General features: G+C 39.1%; 1 protein-coding gene across 3 annotated transcripts in view; it reads right to left on the reverse strand.

Annotated features, from left to right (window-relative positions):
- Positions 1-2,002: 2,002 nt before the first annotated feature.
- Positions 2,003-19,447, reverse strand: part of VWC2L (von Willebrand factor C domain containing 2 like) — a 310,703-nt gene continuing 293,258 nt past the window's right edge. For 2 of the 3 annotated variants that reach the window (XM_077448327.1, XM_077448328.1), the window contains exon 4: positions 2,003-18,645. In XM_077448327.1, coding sequence (XP_077304453.1) covers positions 18,497-18,645 — 149 coding nt within the window. In that variant the 3' untranslated portion in view covers positions 2,003-18,496. The remainder of the gene's footprint in view (positions 18,646-19,447) is intronic. The other variant, XM_077448329.1, reaches the window with a different exon arrangement.

Genomic DNA, 19,447 nt, shown 5'->3' on the forward strand with positions numbered 1-19,447 from the left:
GATGGCATTACACTCTTCTCTCCTCCAGAAACAAGGCAAGATGTTTCCTAATGCACATGGGGCTGAGGCAGCAATCCACTGTGAGAACTGTACTCCAGCCAGTACTGCGAGTCTTGGTGCTAGAATTGTGAAGCTCACTATATTGTACTGGGTGAATGAGAGTAAAGCCTCATACACACGATCGGACTTCAAACAAACTTTTCCATGGATTTCTGTCCAAAGGGCGTTGGCCATGAACTTGGTAAGCATACACACGGCAGGACTTTTTCAGCCAACTTTCACCAAAGCACATGGTTTTTCAACTCTTTACCGCCACCCTTTGGTCAACTTCTGTATTGTTGTCTGATCTTTTGCATTGGTTCTGAGCATGCGTGTTTGTGCTTTGGACTAAAGTCTTATGGACTTGTGTACACACGATAGGATTTTGCACTATAGGACTTTTGTTGCCAGAAAGTTTGTCTGTTTGCACAGCGAACATTTGTCCAATGAAAACCGAAAAAGTTTGTCTGATGGAGCGTACACACGGTTGGATTTTTCCTTAAAACGGGTAATTTGCATGTTTGTTGTCAAAAAGTCAGATTGTGTGTACGGGCCTTAAGGGATTTACAGAACACTGCACCCTACACACATGGCACACATATTGAGCTATGACGCTAAGGTAAGAGTGAAATGCATTAGCTGGTGATGCTGTTCCCCTTCCCTATTTGTGATTTTGGACATGTTTTTATGGACTTGCTGAAATTAAGGTGATTTTACTGGACGTGCGGCCAACCAGACTGACCTAGAGCGGTGTTCACACACATCTACACATGGCACACACTTCGTTATTACTATCATATCTTTACAATTCCCTTCCCCAAATATTGTTCAGCTTCAAATAATGTGAAACATAGAATCATAAAGGGTGTTATGTAACATCCAATCAGAATTCAGCTTATGTTTACCTGAACTAAATTGCTGCTACATGATTGGTTGTTTGTGAAAGTTTTCATTTATCCAGATCATGGAGTTTTATTTATTACTACAGTATATGATAAGGCATAGCATGGCCCTTTGCACCATTTAAAAACCATACATTTGGCTAAACACAAGTTCTCTGGTAGATAAAACAATTAACATACCTGTAATTCTGTCAAGACAGATTTATGATTTAATATCCCCACATTGCTCAACCATGCAAATGACACGCCTTTTTCCTGATTCGGCAGGTTCCTAAGGCCTCTTTCACACGGGACGGATCCGTGATGATCCGCCCCGTGAACATCCGCCTGCTCAGCGGGGATCGCTCCATCGATCCCCGCTAAGCAGGAAGATGATAAGTCTGTCTCTGCATACTGTGCAGGGATTGACCTGTCACAGCACCGCTCTCCCCTATAGGAGATCGGATGATGACGGACCGCAGAGTCCGTTGTCACCCGATCCGATCCTCAGACGGATGGAAAAGTAAGTTTTTTCTCCGTCACACTTTTTCGGATCGGAGCGGGTCGGATGTTAGCGGACATGTCACCGCTGACATCCGACGCTCCATAGAGGTCTATGGAGCATCCATTCAGGTCCGCCTAAAAAACTGGCAGGTGGACCTGAACGGATCGGTCGTGTGAAAGAGGCCTAAATAATTCCTCTGCCCTGAGTCTTTTCAATGAACAATGTTCCAACTATATCACCTTTTGTTTAATGAGCAAAAATGTCACCCAGAAAGCAGTGAAACTGAACCAGAAAAAGAAGCGCTAATGCTGAACCAGCAGCCAGTAAAATGAACCGCCTGGCTGTGCAGTGTGGCAGATGTGTGTAAATCACATAATTGGCTGAAAAATAAAAAAAAAAGTTTGTCAACTAAAATGTTTGCATGTACGGTATATGTTTCTATTAATAAGGCAGTTTGTAAGACGCATTCACATTTACTCTGTGCCTCTAATAGCACTTTATATAGCGACTGTATGCAAAAATGTGGCATTGCTTTGCATGAAGTAATTAAAGAAACTGGTTTCGGGTCAATTGCACATTTTTATAGTTAACAAAATATTTTTAATAATATATTTTTTTTTATAATGCATCAAGTATTTGTAATGTGGAGCACACTCTATACATCTCTGTACACGAGTCAGCTTTACACAGGTATTTGTGGCACGCTTTTGTTGCAGCACATTGACACTGGACAGTTAAATTCCCCGGCTTGCTGAGCTGCAGGGCAATCACTGCTGGACCAGAAGCAAAGTAAAGACGTACTGATACACATAAATGTACATTAACATATCAAAATGATGCCATTAGTAAATTATCAACTGCAGCAGCTGATCAAAAAGACCAGGATCAGATCCAATGATTATTCACATGAGCTTACAATATAAGAGGGAATTCCTGTGAAAACCAAGAAATCCATGACTGGTATTCCTCGGAACGGCACACAGCTTGCTTTAATATGTGCAATATTTATGTAAACATTTGTCATCCCTTATTGTGAACATACAGATGGAGCACATTTGCTTTAAATAAAAAAGCATGTCTTTGAGTGGTACATAAACAAAGGAGCCAATGGGAAATGTATGGGTGCTATTAAAAAAAGAACAGTGGTGTAATAGAAAATCAGGAGATTGTGTTATTGTTTTAAAATAAGTTGCTGCTGAAAACCGCTGAGTACATTTAACACTTTTACCTATTTTCCCGGAATGCAGAAGGAATGCAGAAGGATCATCTAACATCCAACTCCATACGTAACACCCTCTCATATATAAAAATGCCAAAGAGCACATTTTTGCACCTGCATTGAAAAGGGTTTTTTTCTTTCTTTATTGGAGCCTCAGTATACATCCATGAGCCGAAAAAAGCCATTACTGCATTACTTTTCCAGTACACTGAAACACAACTTCTGTATTCTTTATTACATGCATTTTTTTTCTTTACTCCCTGTATGCACATTGGTGTGCCATTAAAAATGAATGGCAGGGTTCAAGACCACTTGTACATGGGCTGTGCAATGCACAGGAAAAAATGTGGAGGTGCCGAAAAACTGGTAAAAAAAATAACACAATATTGGAATTGTTACTCATTTCATCAATCAGAATTCTTCTTTAATTTACCCTTTGAATGATGAACTGCAGGAGGTAAAGCTGGCCACACACCATACCAATTTCCTTTAGATTTACCTTCAACTGTGTAGTACAAGGGCCTGCCTGATTGCACACAAATTGAAAATGTTTAGATTTGACCTCATATTATACGGTTTTGGTAAATCTAAAGGAAATCTACAGAAGAAAATTTTATAATGTATGGCCAGCCTTATGCTTATTTTCTTGTTGCAGTATAATATGGTCAAATGATAAAGCATTCTGGGCTAACTTGATGTACTTTGAAGTACCTAGGCTATTTTCTGTCTAGGGGTGATGTCATTTATGCCATTATAAAATACTGTGTACAAGTTGGTCTTAAAGTGGAAGTAAACCCATGGATTTTAAATTTTAAACTTTAAAAAAAAAAAGCATGCCGGGAATGCTAACTGCACATTGGCTGTGCTCTCAGCCAAACTATCAAACCATCCAATGGCTGGTGTCATAACGAATCACATGTGCAGCAATATAGCAGTTGAAGATTAAACAGAGGCAAAGATGGCAGCTTCCTTGGCTGAAAACGATAGGGGAGTTTACTTCCACTTTAATATACTACCTTATAGGACCCATACAGAAGACTATCGTGCAACCCTTACTAAACTTTATCTCAACCATAAGCGGGGCTTTTTTTTCTAAAGCCCCATACACACTATCAGTTTTTCTGCTGAGTTTTTCCTTCAGATTTACCAAAACCATGTAGTGCAAGGGCCGGCCTAATTGCATACAAATTGAAACTCCTAAGGTTTGACCTCATTTTATATGATTTTGGTAAATCTGAAGGAAAAACTCTGCAGAAAAACTGATAGTGTGTATGGGGCTTTAGAGAATAGGTGCAAGAACTCCTCCTTTCTGAGTCACCTCTTTTTTCCGTCCCTACCAACCTACGTGCACCATTCCTTGGTTTCACCCCTACTCATCTCCCAGTACTGCCTTTTTTAGAGAATACAGAACCATATTTTTTAGAGAATACAGTATCATTTTGTCATTTGTATGGAATTTTTATGGCATTTGGTAATGATAAGAAAAGCACTAAAATAGATCACCTGCAGCTAGTAACAAAAGAGCCCCCCCCCCCCCCCCCAGCAACAATAGATTCGCCCATCAACAATGGACCACCCGCAACAAAATTCCCCCCAAGCAACAATAGACTCGTGGCATTAACAACAGATCTCTCACAGCTAGCGTCAATAGACTTTATGGCAGCCAACAACAATAGACCCCTCCCTCAACAGTAGATCTCTCCCAGCAACAACTGATCCCCAGCAATATAAGAACCCCCCTCCCAAGCAACAATAGATCCCCCACCAGAAACAGTAGACCTCAGCAACAATAGACCCCCTAGTGGTGGAGGTGCTGGAACTGCGTTCCCCCACATTCCCACTGAAAAAAAGCCCTGACAATATAATAAGGCTGCCACATATTCATTTGGTTGTTCTGTTTATTTTTACAATGTGTAATGAGAAGAAAATTATATATATACTGTATATAGTTGGCAGTCTCTGCTTCATAGAATCAGGATCTGATTCAGGGATGCCTTAAGTGTCCCATCCTTAAGGCAGACCTTCACTGCATCTGAGCAGCACACAGCAAAAACACTATTTAATTCATTTGTAATATTCAAAGCAAACTCCCCCATCTATCCATGTCTCTGTGCTTCATTTTGTTGAGAAATCACTTTGAAAAACTACCTCCTAGCATTTATGGCCGTGGCCATCTTGGGTAAGGGCAAATGATTCATGTAGTATTTACTTTCTGGAATCCATCTGCCCTTAGCTCAAGCATGCATGCAGGAGGGTGTGCTTAGCTAAGAAAACCCGCCTCCTCTCCTCCCATCCTGAAGACTCCTGGGATGTATGACATCATTTGCCTTTGATTTTAATGCTGCTGTAAGAGCATACCAGGGTCCATTTGAAAGTGCATGCATATTTTATGCATTGACATGTGCTACGTTAATGAAGCCCATTCATTTTAAATGCTCTGGCAGGGCACTTCAACACATGAAATGGACACCTCTGCTATTTTTGTTGAAGCACATCATGGTGCATTACCAACTATTTTACTGTGTTGAGTTGCTGCTCTAAATAATTGGCAGTAACATGCAATGTACATACTATATACTTTGTGTGTTTTGATAATGCTGGGTAAAAGCCTGTCTAAGTAATAACACATTCAGTAAGCACTTTACAGACTTTGTGATGCTTGTCAACAGCTAGTTATGTTAACCAATCCTTTAAAGTATTATTAAACCCAGGATCCTGTATTCACTATACCTGGTCTCACACACTACACAGAACATGGAAATGCAATCATTTTAGCAAAATACCTTTTCTCATCAGCAGTATATAGCAGTCGTGTGACTTTTATCAGTGTCTGTTTAAAGCTTGTAGGAGGATTTTTTATACTGCACTGGCTGTCCTATCAGGATGCAGGACCCCTGACCCTCTGTCTTTACAGTGTTAATTGGTCCTGTGCTGATAACATGCACTCTTCCAAGAAAAAAAAACTCTTTAGCAACACACACCAAACTGAGCATGTGCAGCCTGACTCCAGTAACTCTTTTGTACACATGACCGGACTTTCCGGCAGAAAAGGTCTGACGGTCTTCCCGACGGAGTTACAGCGGACTTCCAAACTAACAGACTTGCCCACACAGGATCAAACCAAAGTCTGTTTGTTTTGAACGTCATCATGTACGATGGGACTAGAAAAGGAAGTTCAATAGCCAGTAGCCAATAGCTGCTCTTGCGTCGTATTTGGTGCATCGGACCAGCATACAGACAAACGGTTTTCCCGATAGAAATTGATTCCGTGGGACAGATTTGAAACATGTTCTATCTCTAGGTCTGTCAGAATTTTTGAAGAAAAAAGTCAGATGAAGCCCACACATGATCATAATATCAGAAGGAATTCCGTCAGACCTTTTCTGACGGAAAGTCCGGTCGTGTGCATGCGGCATTATCCAGACATGTTTTGGGGGCAATGCAAGAAGGGGAGGATCTGTGCATAAAGGATGAAACAGCTTTTTTACACAATGCAGAGGATTAACCCCTTAGGTTCCACAGTGAGTATAACAAGCATGCTTTACTGAATATACAGACTGATTTTACTATTTTGGGTTTAGTAACACTTTAAAATCAGATACTTCCAAAATGCTTCCCCAGACACCTTTAAAATGCTTTCCAAATGCCTGCATGGCATGTGGAAAGCATTTGAGTAACATTGCCAGTCACTTCCATTACAGGCATCAGGAAGTGTTCACAAGTAAATCACTAGCAGTGTAATGCTTGTCTTAAATGTAAATGTGTAGTAACATTTGTTAGTGTTTGAAAGCATATTAAGACCCCTCCAGTTGAGATGTATTGTGTTTCTATTTGCCCACAATACCACAAAATGTTGATGGACAGTAGACATGTGCGCTGTCGATAATTTTGTTTCGTTACATTCCGTTTCTTTTCGTAACAATTACGAATGTTCGCTATGATGACTTTATCATTTGTCAGGGGCTCCCACCATCCCTGTGCTGTGCTGACTTCCTGGGTTTTTAACTTTTAGGTTTGTTAACTTTTCGTAACAATTACGAATGTTCGTTATGATGAATTTATCATTATGAGGGGCACCCACTATCCCTGTGCTGTGCTAACTTCCTAGGGTTTTTAACTTCATCATAACGAGTAATTAGCGAACATTCTTATTTTATCCGATTCTGAATCTCCTATCAACTACCAGTACCAGTCTCCCACTCTCATATGAACCCCCCTGGCGGTATTCCCGAGTCTGGCTCGGGGTGGAAGTTTTATACCAAAAGCGGTAAACCCGAGCCAGACTCGGGACCGCATCGCTGTATGCAGGAGGAGGTTTACTTACTTTCTCCCTTGGATCCAGCGATGTCCCCGCGCTGTACGAGCGAGCTGTGCTCCGCTCGATTCATCACGGAGGCGATCTCCGTTCCCTGCGAGCGTTGCGACGCACAGGGACGGAGATCGGCGCCAAATTCAAAAAGGGTAACACACACATTACATACAGTATAATGTAATCTTACAGATTACATTGCTGTATGTAATTATTTCACATCCCCTTTGTCCCTAGTGGTCTGCCCAGTGTCCTGCATGCAGTTTTATATTATAAAAACTGTTCTTTATGCCTGGAAATTGGAGATTGTCCATAGCAACCAAAACTGTCTCTTTACATCAAAAATGATTTTAGACCAGCTAGAAAACAGCGATAATAAATTAGAATCACTCGCAGAATTGAGCGATAGCAATTTGTGGGGAGATCCATCATCAAATATTGAAAAGTAATGACAGTGACAATTCTGCAACTGAGCAAATTTCTGTGTTTTTGATTTGATTACATTATTGAATAATTTTTATTATTGTTATATTATTATTTGGTATAATTATTTATAATTATTTATTATATTATAATTTATGATTTCATTTTTCAAACTTTATCATACCTGGGATGTCTGCTAGAATCTGGTTTGGACAGATTTAAGTGAGTTATTCCTAAGAATTACAGGACTACAATATAAAACACCAAATTTTCATGCAAAATAATTGTACCGCTTTCAGCACCTAAAATCCGAAATAATCATACCGCCAGGGAGGTTAAAAAAGGTAATTTTCCCAACCCTCACTTAGCAGCAGAAGAAAACCTCTGATTGGTCAACAAAACACCAGTCACGTTTCCGTTGTAATGGAATTTGGATTCGAAATTCGTAAATGAAATTTCATATTTCGTTCAAAATTTGGAAGCATAGCAATTCGTATTTCGGATCCTCCCGAATGTCTGAATTTCCGGAAATTCGTACGAATTTTCGATTCGCACGAAACTAATCGCATATATCTAATGAACAGATATTATTACCAAATCTTACCAATTGAAAGGACAAAAGGTGTTGTTAGCATTGAGGGAAACCAATCATTTCTTCTGGTTTCAAGTTACTTAGCTGTGACTTACTAACAACTTGCAGTGACCAAACACAGGGCATATATTTATATTTTACTATACAGCCCGTGGTTATTAGAAGCATTGACTTACAATAAAAAAACTCTTTTTTTTATAAAATACTAAAATGATAGTGTGCTTAGAATGTGTGGCCATTTCAGACAGTGCTAATGGAAGGAATTTCTCAAAAGTCTGTGCAAATGTGAAAAGTATGTTCATATAAATATGAGTATTCAGAGACTAATGCCGCATACACACGACCGGACTTTTCGACGGACTTGGTCCGGCGGACAATCTGATGGACTTTGCAGGGCCCGCCGGACTTTCAAATGAACAGACTTGGCCACACACGATCACTCCAAAAGTCAGACGGATTTGAACGTGATGACGTAGAATAAGGAAGTTCATAGCCAGTAGCCAATAGCTAGCCTAGCGTCGGTTTTAGTCCATCGGACTAGCACACAGACGACCGGATTGTCCGCTAGAAAGCCAAGTCCAGCGGACAGATTTGAAGCAAGTTTTATTTCTAGGTCCGCCGGACTTTGGGGAAGAAAAAGTCAGTTGGAGCCTACACACAATCGAATAGTCCATTGGATTCAGTCCGCCGGACCAAGTCCATTGAAAAGTCCAGTCGTGTGTATGCGGCATAAGTCAAGGGAAAGAGTTGGCTTAGGGGGACCAATGTCCCATCTTTGTAAAGGCGCTATAGTATCCGCTATAATCTATAAATAACAAAGGTGTCCTTGCTGAGATGCATGTCAGTGCTTGAGCATCTGCAAGATCTGGCCAAGAACTTTAGCAGCACCCCCAAAGAGTTGATCTTTATACCTCAGGTTTAATAACTGTTTGCAGCTATATCCACATTGTGATATAATGAAAACAAACTGGTTAGAACTGTGCAGAATTAGTCTTCTCTCAACTGGCACTCTACGTATCCTGCTCCAATGCCATAGTGTTGCCTGGCAACATCTGAGGTTTCACGATTATTATGTGTGATCCGTGTTTGTTGACCTGAGCTACTCCACATACTAAGCAAGCACTCGCAACAGTGCATTCGATCAAAAAATTCTTCAGCGCTCTCTTTGTCTAACAACAGCACCAACTTTCAGATAATTCCCTTTTACTAAGCAAACCTGCCTTTCCCTAAAATAATTTGCATGGCAGCAGAAAGCTTGTTTGCAGAACAGAACAGATTTGCAGTTTAGTTGTATAAATTATGAAGACTTGATGGAAGAGGAAGGCTTATAATGAAAAGTATTAGATCGTGCCTATAATGAAATGTATTGAATAAGATGAGGCCTACATGTTGATAGGGGTACGTTTTATTAATATTGCAAATGTTTTTTATTTGTCACTATTTTATTTGCTGTACTGGAATTCTTATAATGGAAAAGTAGAATATTGTTTCAAAATGAGATTCTGCTAAAAACCTAATGGGGCAAAGAACATTGTTGCTTGTTTTTCTGCAATTTCAAGTCTGCTAATTTTTAATCTGGGAGCTGACACCTTGAATAATTTTGTGTTTGTGCTCATCCTCTGCTCTGCATCATCCATATCTTACATAAAGCCAAATGAGCCAATATTACACATAGAGGGGGCTCTTTTCTTGGTTCAGACCAGTAAAGCTCCGAAAAGCATCATGTTCAGCAAGCATTTACACTGATAATTTAAAAACTATCAATCATCTTTACTGAAGTACCTAAAGCGCTAGCAAACCTCATAAAAAAATTATAATTTGCCCCCCGGGCAAATCACAATGTGCTAGTATGAATTGCATACTAGCACATTATGGGGTTGATTTACTAAAGGCAAATCCACTTTGCATTACAATTGCACTGCAAGTGCACTTGGAAGTGCAGTCGCTATAGATCTAGATATAGAGGGGAAGATTTGAAATGAAGGGAAGTTCTGCTGATTTTATCATCCAATCATGTGCAAACCAAAACGCTGTTTTTTTTATTTTCCTTGCATGCCCCTCTCAGATCTACAGCGATTGCACTTCCATGTGCACTAGTAGTGCAGAGTGGATTTGTCTTTAGTAAATTAGTAAATAGCATTGCTGAAGGTGCTTCCATCTAGACATGTACACTGTTGACAAATGTGTTTTCTTTTCGTTTTCATTTCATTGTTTTTTTTTGTTTTTTTTTTGGTTTATCGGAACATTCGTTATGATCGGCATTCGCTATTTCGATAATTCGGAACTTCGGATGCATTCGTATTTGTTACGTTCCATTTGTTTAGATGCAGCATTCGTTATTTTGGATAATTTGTAACTTTGGATAAATTCGTATACGTTTCGGTCAAAGCAGTCAAATTTGAAAGGAAATTCCAATACCTATAATTTAATAGTTTATAACTATTATTATAATTTGTATTATTATTATTTATTATTAATAAATAATAATAATGATAATACAAAAAACTCTAATAATGGTTAATAATTTAATTATAATAGAAAATACGAAAAACTAAATTATTCAAATGTTTTTCGTTCTTTCAGGTTTTTTACTTTTCTGATTTTCATTCCTATTTTTGGATTTTTGTTCTTTCTGATTTTGGAATTTTAAAATTTTCGTTCTTTCGAATTTTTGCTTTTTCAAAAATGTGTTTTTAAAAAAAATGATCAAATTGTCTTTTGTTCATTTGGATGCTTCCGAATGAACGAATATGCCGAATTGTAACGAAAAACAAAACAGATTGCACATGTCTTCTTTCCTGGTTTGCTGGCTTTGGCGATATGAATGGATGAGCGAGCGATGACGTCACTCCCGTACATGTGCATGGGAGTTACTGTTTATGGGACGGGTATGCCATTCCTTCAGAGCGCATGCGTCAGTGATGTCACCAGTTGCATCTAAAGTAAATATCTCCTAAACGGTGCACATTTAGGTGGTATTTACTATACCTATAAGTTAGTGACCTCCTGTGATTCTGTGCAGAAGGAAAACTGCTTACACAGAACTCAAACAGGATCTGGAAGATCACAGCTAACACTGCAGTCACACTGACTACTACAATGATTTCCAGCTTTCTCATGAGCCCATGAAGTACACAACATGCATACTACTTACAATATTACAAGCTGGACTAATGTAACTATGCAGTATACAAACAAGTCCTGGAGTTTAGCTTTAAATCTGGCCCCCCACAGTACACACAACATGAAAATGCAATTATTTCAGTAAACATAAACTGCTAAATACCTTTTCTCATCAGCAGTTAGAGCAGTTTTGTGACTTCTATCAGTGTCTGGTTAAAGCTTGAAGGAGGAGATTTCATTATTCCTTGATTTTCCTATGAGGCTGCAGAACCCCTGACCCTCTGTCTGGACAGTGCTTATTGGCACTGTGCTGATCATATGCATTCTCCCATGAAAAAAAAAAAACCTCTCTAGCAATATACACCAAACTGAGCATGTGCAGCTTGCCCCCAAGCCTCTGTTCTAACAGCAGATAGACAGGGGACAGTCGAAAAAGGGAAGGACCAGAGAAGGCAGAATTAAACAGCCTTTTTACACAATGCAGGTGATTAACTGCTTAGGTTCCACAGTCAGTATAACAAGCATGCCTTACTGCATATACCGACTGTTTTTACTGTTGCGGGTTTAGTAACACATCATTTAGCAGATTATTAGCAAGCTAATGCTTTGAAACGGTTTTGTGTTTGTTAAACAGTATGCTTTACAAACTAGGAGTTAGAAGTGCTATATTTCTGAGATTAGATTGTGATTATGTTGTGGGACTAGTTTAAATTTAAGTAAATCTAAGTGCCATCTTTGTTTAAATAATACTGATGATAAAGGTAAAGGACATCTGTACAGTGACTGAAAAAAGTCACCTACTTTCCTGCACTGCTGATGTAATAAACGGTGTAGGGCAATGCCTACAACATGATCTCCCAAACAGGTACAGACTCTACATGGCTCACATAGAATGTTACAATGAAAAACGTATATGTATTTTATTGGGATTTTATGTGATAGCCCAAAACAAAGACCAAAACAAAGTGGCACAGAATTGTGAAGTGGAAGAAAAATGATAAATACTTTTCAAAATTATTTACAAATAAATCTGTGAAAAGTGTGTCGTGCATTTGTATTCAGCCCCCCGAGTCAATATTTTGTGGAACCACCTTTCACTGCAATTACAGCTGCAAGTATTTTTGGGGATGTCTCTACCAGTTTTGTGCATCTAGAGTGACATTTTTGCCCATAAATTTTTTGCAAAATAGCTTAAACTCCGTCAGATTGGATGGAGAGTGTCTGTGAAGAGCAACTTTCAAGTCTTGCCACAGATTCTCAATTGGATTTAGGTCTGGACTTTGACTGGGTCATTCTAACACATGAATATGCTTTGGTTTAAACCATTCCATTGTAGCTCTGGCTGTATGTTCAGGGTCGTTGTCCTGCTGGAAGGTGAACCTCCACCCCAGTCTCAAGTCTTTTGCAGACTCTAACGGGTTCTCTTCTAACATTGCCCTGTATTTGGCTCCATTCATCTTTCCATCAACTCTGACCAGCTTCCCTGTCCTTGCTGAAGAAAATCATCCCCACAACATGATGCTGCCACCACCACATTTCACGGTGGGGATGGTGTGTTCAGGGTGATGTGCGGTGTTAGTTTTCTAACACACATAGCGTTTTGCTTTTAGGCCAAACAGTAAATTTTTTGTATCATCTGACTAGAGCACCTTCTTCCACATGTTTGCAGTGTCCCACACATGGCTTCTCACAAACTGGAAACTGTACTTCTTATGGCTTTCTTTCAACAATGGCTTCCTACTTGCCACTCTTCCATAAAGACCAGATGTGTGGCGTGAACGACTAATAGTTGTCCTGTGGACAGATTCTCCCACCTGAGCTGTGGATTTCTGCAGCTTCTCCAGAGTTACGTTGGGCCTTTTGGCTGCTTCTCTGATTGGCTGCTGTCCTTGCTCGGCCTGTCAGTTTAGGTGGACGATCATGTCTTGGTAGGTTTGCAGCTGTGCCATACTCTTTAAATTTTTGGATGACGGATTGAACAGTGCTCTGTGAGATGTTCAAAGCTTGGGATATTTTTTATAACCTATCCCTGCTTTATTCTTCTCCACAACTTTTACTCTGACCTGTCTGGTGTGTTCCTTGGCCTCGTAGGACAGCTGCATTTATAGTGAGATTAAATTACACACAGGTGGCCTCTATTTACTAATTAGGTGACTTCTGAAGGCAATTGGTTCCACTAGATTTTAGTTAGGGGTATCGGAGTAAAGGGGCTGAATACAAATGCACGTCACACTTTTCAGGTATTTGTAAAAAAAATTGAAAACCATTTATCATTTTGCTTCCACTTTACAATTATGTGCCACTTTGTGTTGGTCTATCACATCAAATCCCAATAAAATAAATTTTTGGTTGTAACATGACATAATGTGGAACATTTCAAGGGGTATGAATACTTTCTCAAGGCACTGTAGGTTTTTTATTTATGACAGAGTCACATTAAGGGTTAGCAATCAAGATCAAGTGTTCAGTTGTATAGTTAGGGTGCAGAATAAATACTATACTGAAAGAAAAATGTATCCTGCTATTTTTGACCTTCTTTAAAAATACTACTTGATACTCTTGGTCTGCCTGCTTATTACAAGTGAATAATACAGAATGTAGGGAGCCTTTGATTTGGCATTGACCAGGCAACTATAATTGTTAGAGGTCGGCATTTAACAGCCTACATTGTCTCTCAATACCGGGTTACTTTTTATACTAAGAGTTCATTTTTGTGGTTATAAAAAATGCTATGGGTATGGGGAAGGATATATTTATTGATAGAGAAGACATTACTGGAAGTGGCAGCAGAAAAGCTCATTATATGGGTGACCCGCCCTGCAACAGAATTTGTGATCAACTATCCAGTGAGGATCGAACATAAGATTTTGTTTTCTGTGCCTGTTACCTAGCACAGTCTGGTAAGAGTCTGATTCATAGGGGGATTTTTTTACCCCACAAATCTACACGTGTGGAGGTGATGGTGGAATGGTTATATCTAGGACGTAATCAAGCACTCTAGCTTTGTTGGACTCTATTTAAATTTTAATGTGAAGTGATCATATATCTGAAACGATTATTTTTGGACTTTTAAATGTATATGCACTTGCATGACAGCACACCAGTAATAGTAGGATTGTCTGTTTATGTAGCGCTGCCTTGATGAATGTTTTTGTTTGTTTTAAATTGAATTTTATTGCCATTGGCAGGCATGATGTAGCTGCTTTAGTTTTAAATAGGTAATTTGTGGTAGTTTCACCTAATCCCCAAGCACTTGAGTTTGTAGGAGGAGGTTCATTTGTCTACAGGTTGTTTATAAATATTTATTGATAACTATACTTATGCCGCATACACACGAGCGGATTTTCCATCGGAAATATCTTGGATGGTTTTTCCAACGGAATTCTGCTCAAGCTTGACTTGCATACACACGGTCACACAAAAGTTCACTGAACTTTTGACCATCAAGAACACGGTGACGTACAACACTACGATGATCCGAGAAAATGACGTTTTTTTGAAGCTTCCGAGCATTCGTCGAATAGTTTCTGAGCATAGGGATTTTGTGCGTCAGAATTGCTACAGGCGATTGGACTTTCCGATCAGAACTTTTTCCGACCGAAAAATTGAGAACTTGCTCTCAATCTTTGCTGGCGGGAATTTGGCCAGCAAAAGTCTGATGGAGCATACACACGGTCGCATTTTCCAACCAAAAGCTCTCATCGGTCTACTCTTTTGCTGGCCGAATTTCTGATCATGTGTACACAGCATTATTACTATACACCTTTTCCTGTTATAAGAAACAAGATCTGGGGCACCGAAATCTTTCTTTCTTTATTGCAGCTTCACGTAACAAAGTTAACAAAATCCAGGTCAACCATAATTTCACACATTTTTTTACACTCTTTTGCAAGGTCTGTGAGACTGCAATAAAGGGGCAAAGAGCAAGCAGAATCTTGTTTTTTTTGTGTATCTTTAGAAAGATAAACTGAACTGTTTATCTTCCTAAAGCAGCTACTGTGGCAAGTTGTTGGGTAATTTCGTTAGCTCCTGTGACATTCGTGATTTGCATTGCTGTTTGTCTATTGTCTTACTTGAAGTATCATAAGTGTCTCACCTTTGGTTTTTATACTATATATCCAGTACAGACCTCAAATCAGGCACTCACTAAGGTCTAGGGCTAGGAAGGGTTGGGTTGCATTAAAGGTATTTTCCCTTGCTCCTTGTCTTGGAGACCACTGCCTGCAGGACAGAATGTTAGGGATATCTCCAACAAGGGAGGCTACACCATACTATCCAAAGCAGAGAAAGTGTTTTGACTGGACTGCAATAGAAAAGACTGTTTGGATTTTTATTTTTTCATCTTGGGTTCTGGCATCTGGTGATATAAGCAAATGCAAACACAAATGCGGCACATTTTCTGTAAAATGCCGTGTACAACAAAATATAAAAAAAAAAATTAAAATCCAAAGAAAATATCTGAACAACATGTTTTATCTTTAGCTCATTTGTGAAAGGTGGAAGGAAAATATGCACTACATTTTTTCATGCTTAAAGGAAAACATTTATGAGAAATACAAAGGGCTTGCATTGCTTTCCACCTTCTAGGAATGCTAAATGTACTTTGGACCACTAACCTCAAACAAGCCAGAGTACAATCAGATTCCTGGTGGGTATACTTGTTCAAGGCCAGTCCTAAGAAAATGTTTGAAGCCAGAAGATCAGCATGAAAACCGGACATGTAGCATTTTCAAAAAGGTCAGCAATAATAGCCTCCATATGCTCAGTTCAGGTTGCCTTTAAATAATGTCCACTCTTTATATTTGTATTATTCTTAATATAGCTTGATAACTTGCAAATGTAACCTTTGCTCACTGGTGTGGTTAAAGTCTATTTTCAGGCAATTGTTTTCAATTTTGGATATAGTGGGGAGGAGTCAAGTTTATGTCAGGTTTTTATTTCTGTTTGGTTCTCATTGGAGAAATTATCCCTCCTATCCCTGTAACACCAATACACCAAAAGGGAAGACAGTTGTCACTTGAACAAAAAGGTACAGAAAATAATAAAAAAAACTTTTCAAAGGATTAAACCCTCCCCCACACTGCAAATTGTGTTTGCCTGTGCCCCCTTGACAATTTTTATCCCTCCCTGTCCTGACAAGCAAGGAAATCATGCTAGTTGGGTCGCAGCAAAAAAAAAAAAAAAATCTATAAAAATAAATAAATAAAATAAAATTATGATAATAATACACAAAATAAAGTTTAGGCTTTAAGGGAGTTGTAATGTAGACATGGGTTAACTGGTTTAGCAGAAAACTACAAGTCATCAGCCTAAACATTAATAGATTTTTTTGCACACCATACAGTATTTCCACATTTGGCTCTCAACTTAAAATGTTTTTGGTGGACTTGTGAAGAAATGCATATAAAAAAAACCTAAAAAAAACATTCTTAGCAGTTATCAACAAATCATCTTAATATAAGTCGTAAATGTGCGTTCTTGGATGGAGTGGGCTAAGCTTGGTTAGTTATGTTGGGTCATGTCTGTGCCCATGACAGATTGAGCTGAATATCTCTACAAGAATATATATTAGAGTCTGCATTCAGAAAATTAGAAAATTCTCCCTTGCAGTAAGGCCATGTGTACACTTCAAGGGTTAAATGCTTGTTTGGGTTTAGGGGGCATAGAACAGATTTAGGGGGAATGGAGTCGATCTTCTGCTCATCCATGGTGCCAGTCCTTGCAGTGTATTCTCCCCTATGCTTCGGCAGTCTAAGGTCCTGCAAAACCAAGGCAGGATCCATAGCCTTGTAGTGGACATGATGTCATAGAGGGACAGTCCACTACTGGAACATGGGGGAGTGCCTCCGACTGGGAGAGAGAAGGGTGGGATAAGTAAAAGTGCTTTTACTCTCCCATAGACCTAAATGAGCAGTTAATCCCCTTGCAGTGAGGCTCCACCCACACTGCAAGGGGGTTAACTGCTCATTTTGGAGGAATTTTGCAAGTATTCTGGAGTTGGGCTTTACATCTGTGGGGAATGAGAAGATCAGCTCTCACTAGAAGCTTCTCTAACAGAGTCACAGATAACTATAAAAACTTTGGCACATTCTACCACCCTAGCCACTGAAAACATGTTTGAATTTCTTCATCAAGGTTGATCATACATGAACCATCCCATTGAATGAAAAAAAAATTATCCAAAAATCATTCCCACCGTGGTATTAAATTCTGACACCAAGGAGCCTTCCCCAACATCATAATACAATGATCCGTGTTGCGTGCTCTAGCCATCCCTGCTGAACCAGCCAAATTCCGATCCATGTATGGCCAGCTTAAGTCCCAATTGAAATCTAATAATAGTTTATCTTTTTATAGATCTAAGCCCCCGCTGTAATTTGTAAAATATTTTTCCAGTGGCCAGTGCTGGCAGAGCTGAGTAACAGAAGAAGTTTCCTCACAAACATTTGTACACTTGTATTGCAGTATGTCCCACCAGTAGCATTACATCACAGCTTGTAAGGTCTTTTCTGTTGCCTATTGGATAGAACAGTCTTTTTAAGCCTGCCCACGCAACTTCTAACAGGAAAAAGTGCATATCTATTTACGTGACTTCAATAGGGCTTTAAAAAAATGTTGCATGGAGTTAGCTGTGGACTTTTATAAAATAAGGACTGGAAATTTAACTGGATCCAGGTACAATTCTGTACAAACACAGCGACTAATTATTTTATCAAATCCATCGTATATTGTTTACTTCTTATTTGTAGAAAGATGCAGTAACATGATAATTTTGGCACCAAGTAAGGAAGGCATATGCCTTCATCAGCCTACACTTTTATGTTACCTGAATTCTTATACTTGTTTCACTTATTTTTTTTAATTGGCACTACTTTTTTTTGTTTTCACTTTTACTTGGCATCAGCACTGACTACCTGTGAAAGAGAATTATTTCCTCAGACATACAGAACCGGATGTTGGTTCACTTTTGATTGCTTGGTTGACATACATATTGTAAATAATTCAATGTAACAAAAAGTAGCAGTAAAATAACAGTGAGATAAAAAAAATGTCAGGTGAACTAAGTGGTAATCGATGGAATGGAACCAACATTTCTTTGCGGTGTCACACTGGAAAGTCTCAGCGTTCTGTTTGGTTACACCTTGTCAGAGATCTGAAATTGTCCCCAGAGGAGGACGTTATGTGATCCATAACTTAGAGAAGTTCTGTGCTATCTACATTGCCCTGATGGATTTGGTAACACAGTAAAATTCAACCCTTGTACGTGGTGAATCTTCTTTCTTGTGTCAGTATCCTGTCTGCTGCAGTCTGCCGTGTTTGGTATTTTTTTCCAATTTGAGGTCTTGTCCATAGGTTTTTGTATATAAAGGCAATTCTTCAGCCACATAATATAGGCACATTGTATCTATAGGGTTTGTTTTCCATGGCACTCTCTCTTTGAACATTGTGCTGGCTTCCACCAGTCTCCGTTGTGGCAGTGGCAGATATTACAGTCATCCACTTTAACTTCAATCCCTGCTGGGATGATGGTTGTTCCTGCGAAGCAGTTTGGGCCTGGATGGGCAAATAAAGAGTAAAATAGGGTTAGTTCAATCATTCTAAGCAATACTGCTATGCATGAGTGGGAGTCATTCATCATAGCATACCGGCACCATACCAGAAATATAAAGTGAGTTGCACATGTGCATACATTCTGAAAAAGATTGTGAACAGATTGTAAGCTCTAAGGAGCAGGGCCCTCTGATCCCTCCTGTATTGATTTGTATTGTAAGTGTACTGTCTGCCCTCATGCTGTAAAGCGCTGTGCAAACTGTTGGCACTATATAAATCCGGTATTATAATAATAATAAACAGGAAGATACGTTTATTTTATTGCAGAAGACACATTGCATGCCTCTTCTGCAATAAAAACCTTGTCTGTTCATAAGCTTTTTTAATTTTTTTTCTTGCATTAAAAAAAACTCTGATCTTGTATGAAACTTCACTTGCTGGATAATGACAATTAAGAGGTCTATTTTTAAAAATATCACTTTGCAACTGTATCATCATTCATGCAAATGTAACAAATAGTACCCAAAATGTTCATAATATGTGCATAATAGTTCCTTTGTTGCCTTTCCATAGGAAAATTTAATATTCACTAACATTTGATCCTAAGTGAAAAAAGCCCATAGTTCTTCGAGTGTGATATGAATTTTAAGGTGGAGTCCCACACGAAAAAAAAAAGAAAAAAAGCGAGGAGTCCCCCCATATCCATGGCCAGGAAAGGAGAGGACAAGTGTGTTCCCACCCCCCTTGAAACCATACCAAGCCCACAAGAAGAAGAAAGAGACGTACCAACGTAGTTCATTATCCT

The sequence above is a fragment of the Lithobates pipiens genome, unplaced genomic scaffold (assembly GCF_037356315.1).
Source record: "Lithobates pipiens isolate NorthernLeopardFrog02 unplaced genomic scaffold, aLitPip1_a1.2 Scaffold_22, whole genome shotgun sequence".
In the NCBI taxonomy this organism is placed as follows: domain Eukaryota; kingdom Metazoa; phylum Chordata; class Amphibia; order Anura; family Ranidae; genus Lithobates; species Lithobates pipiens.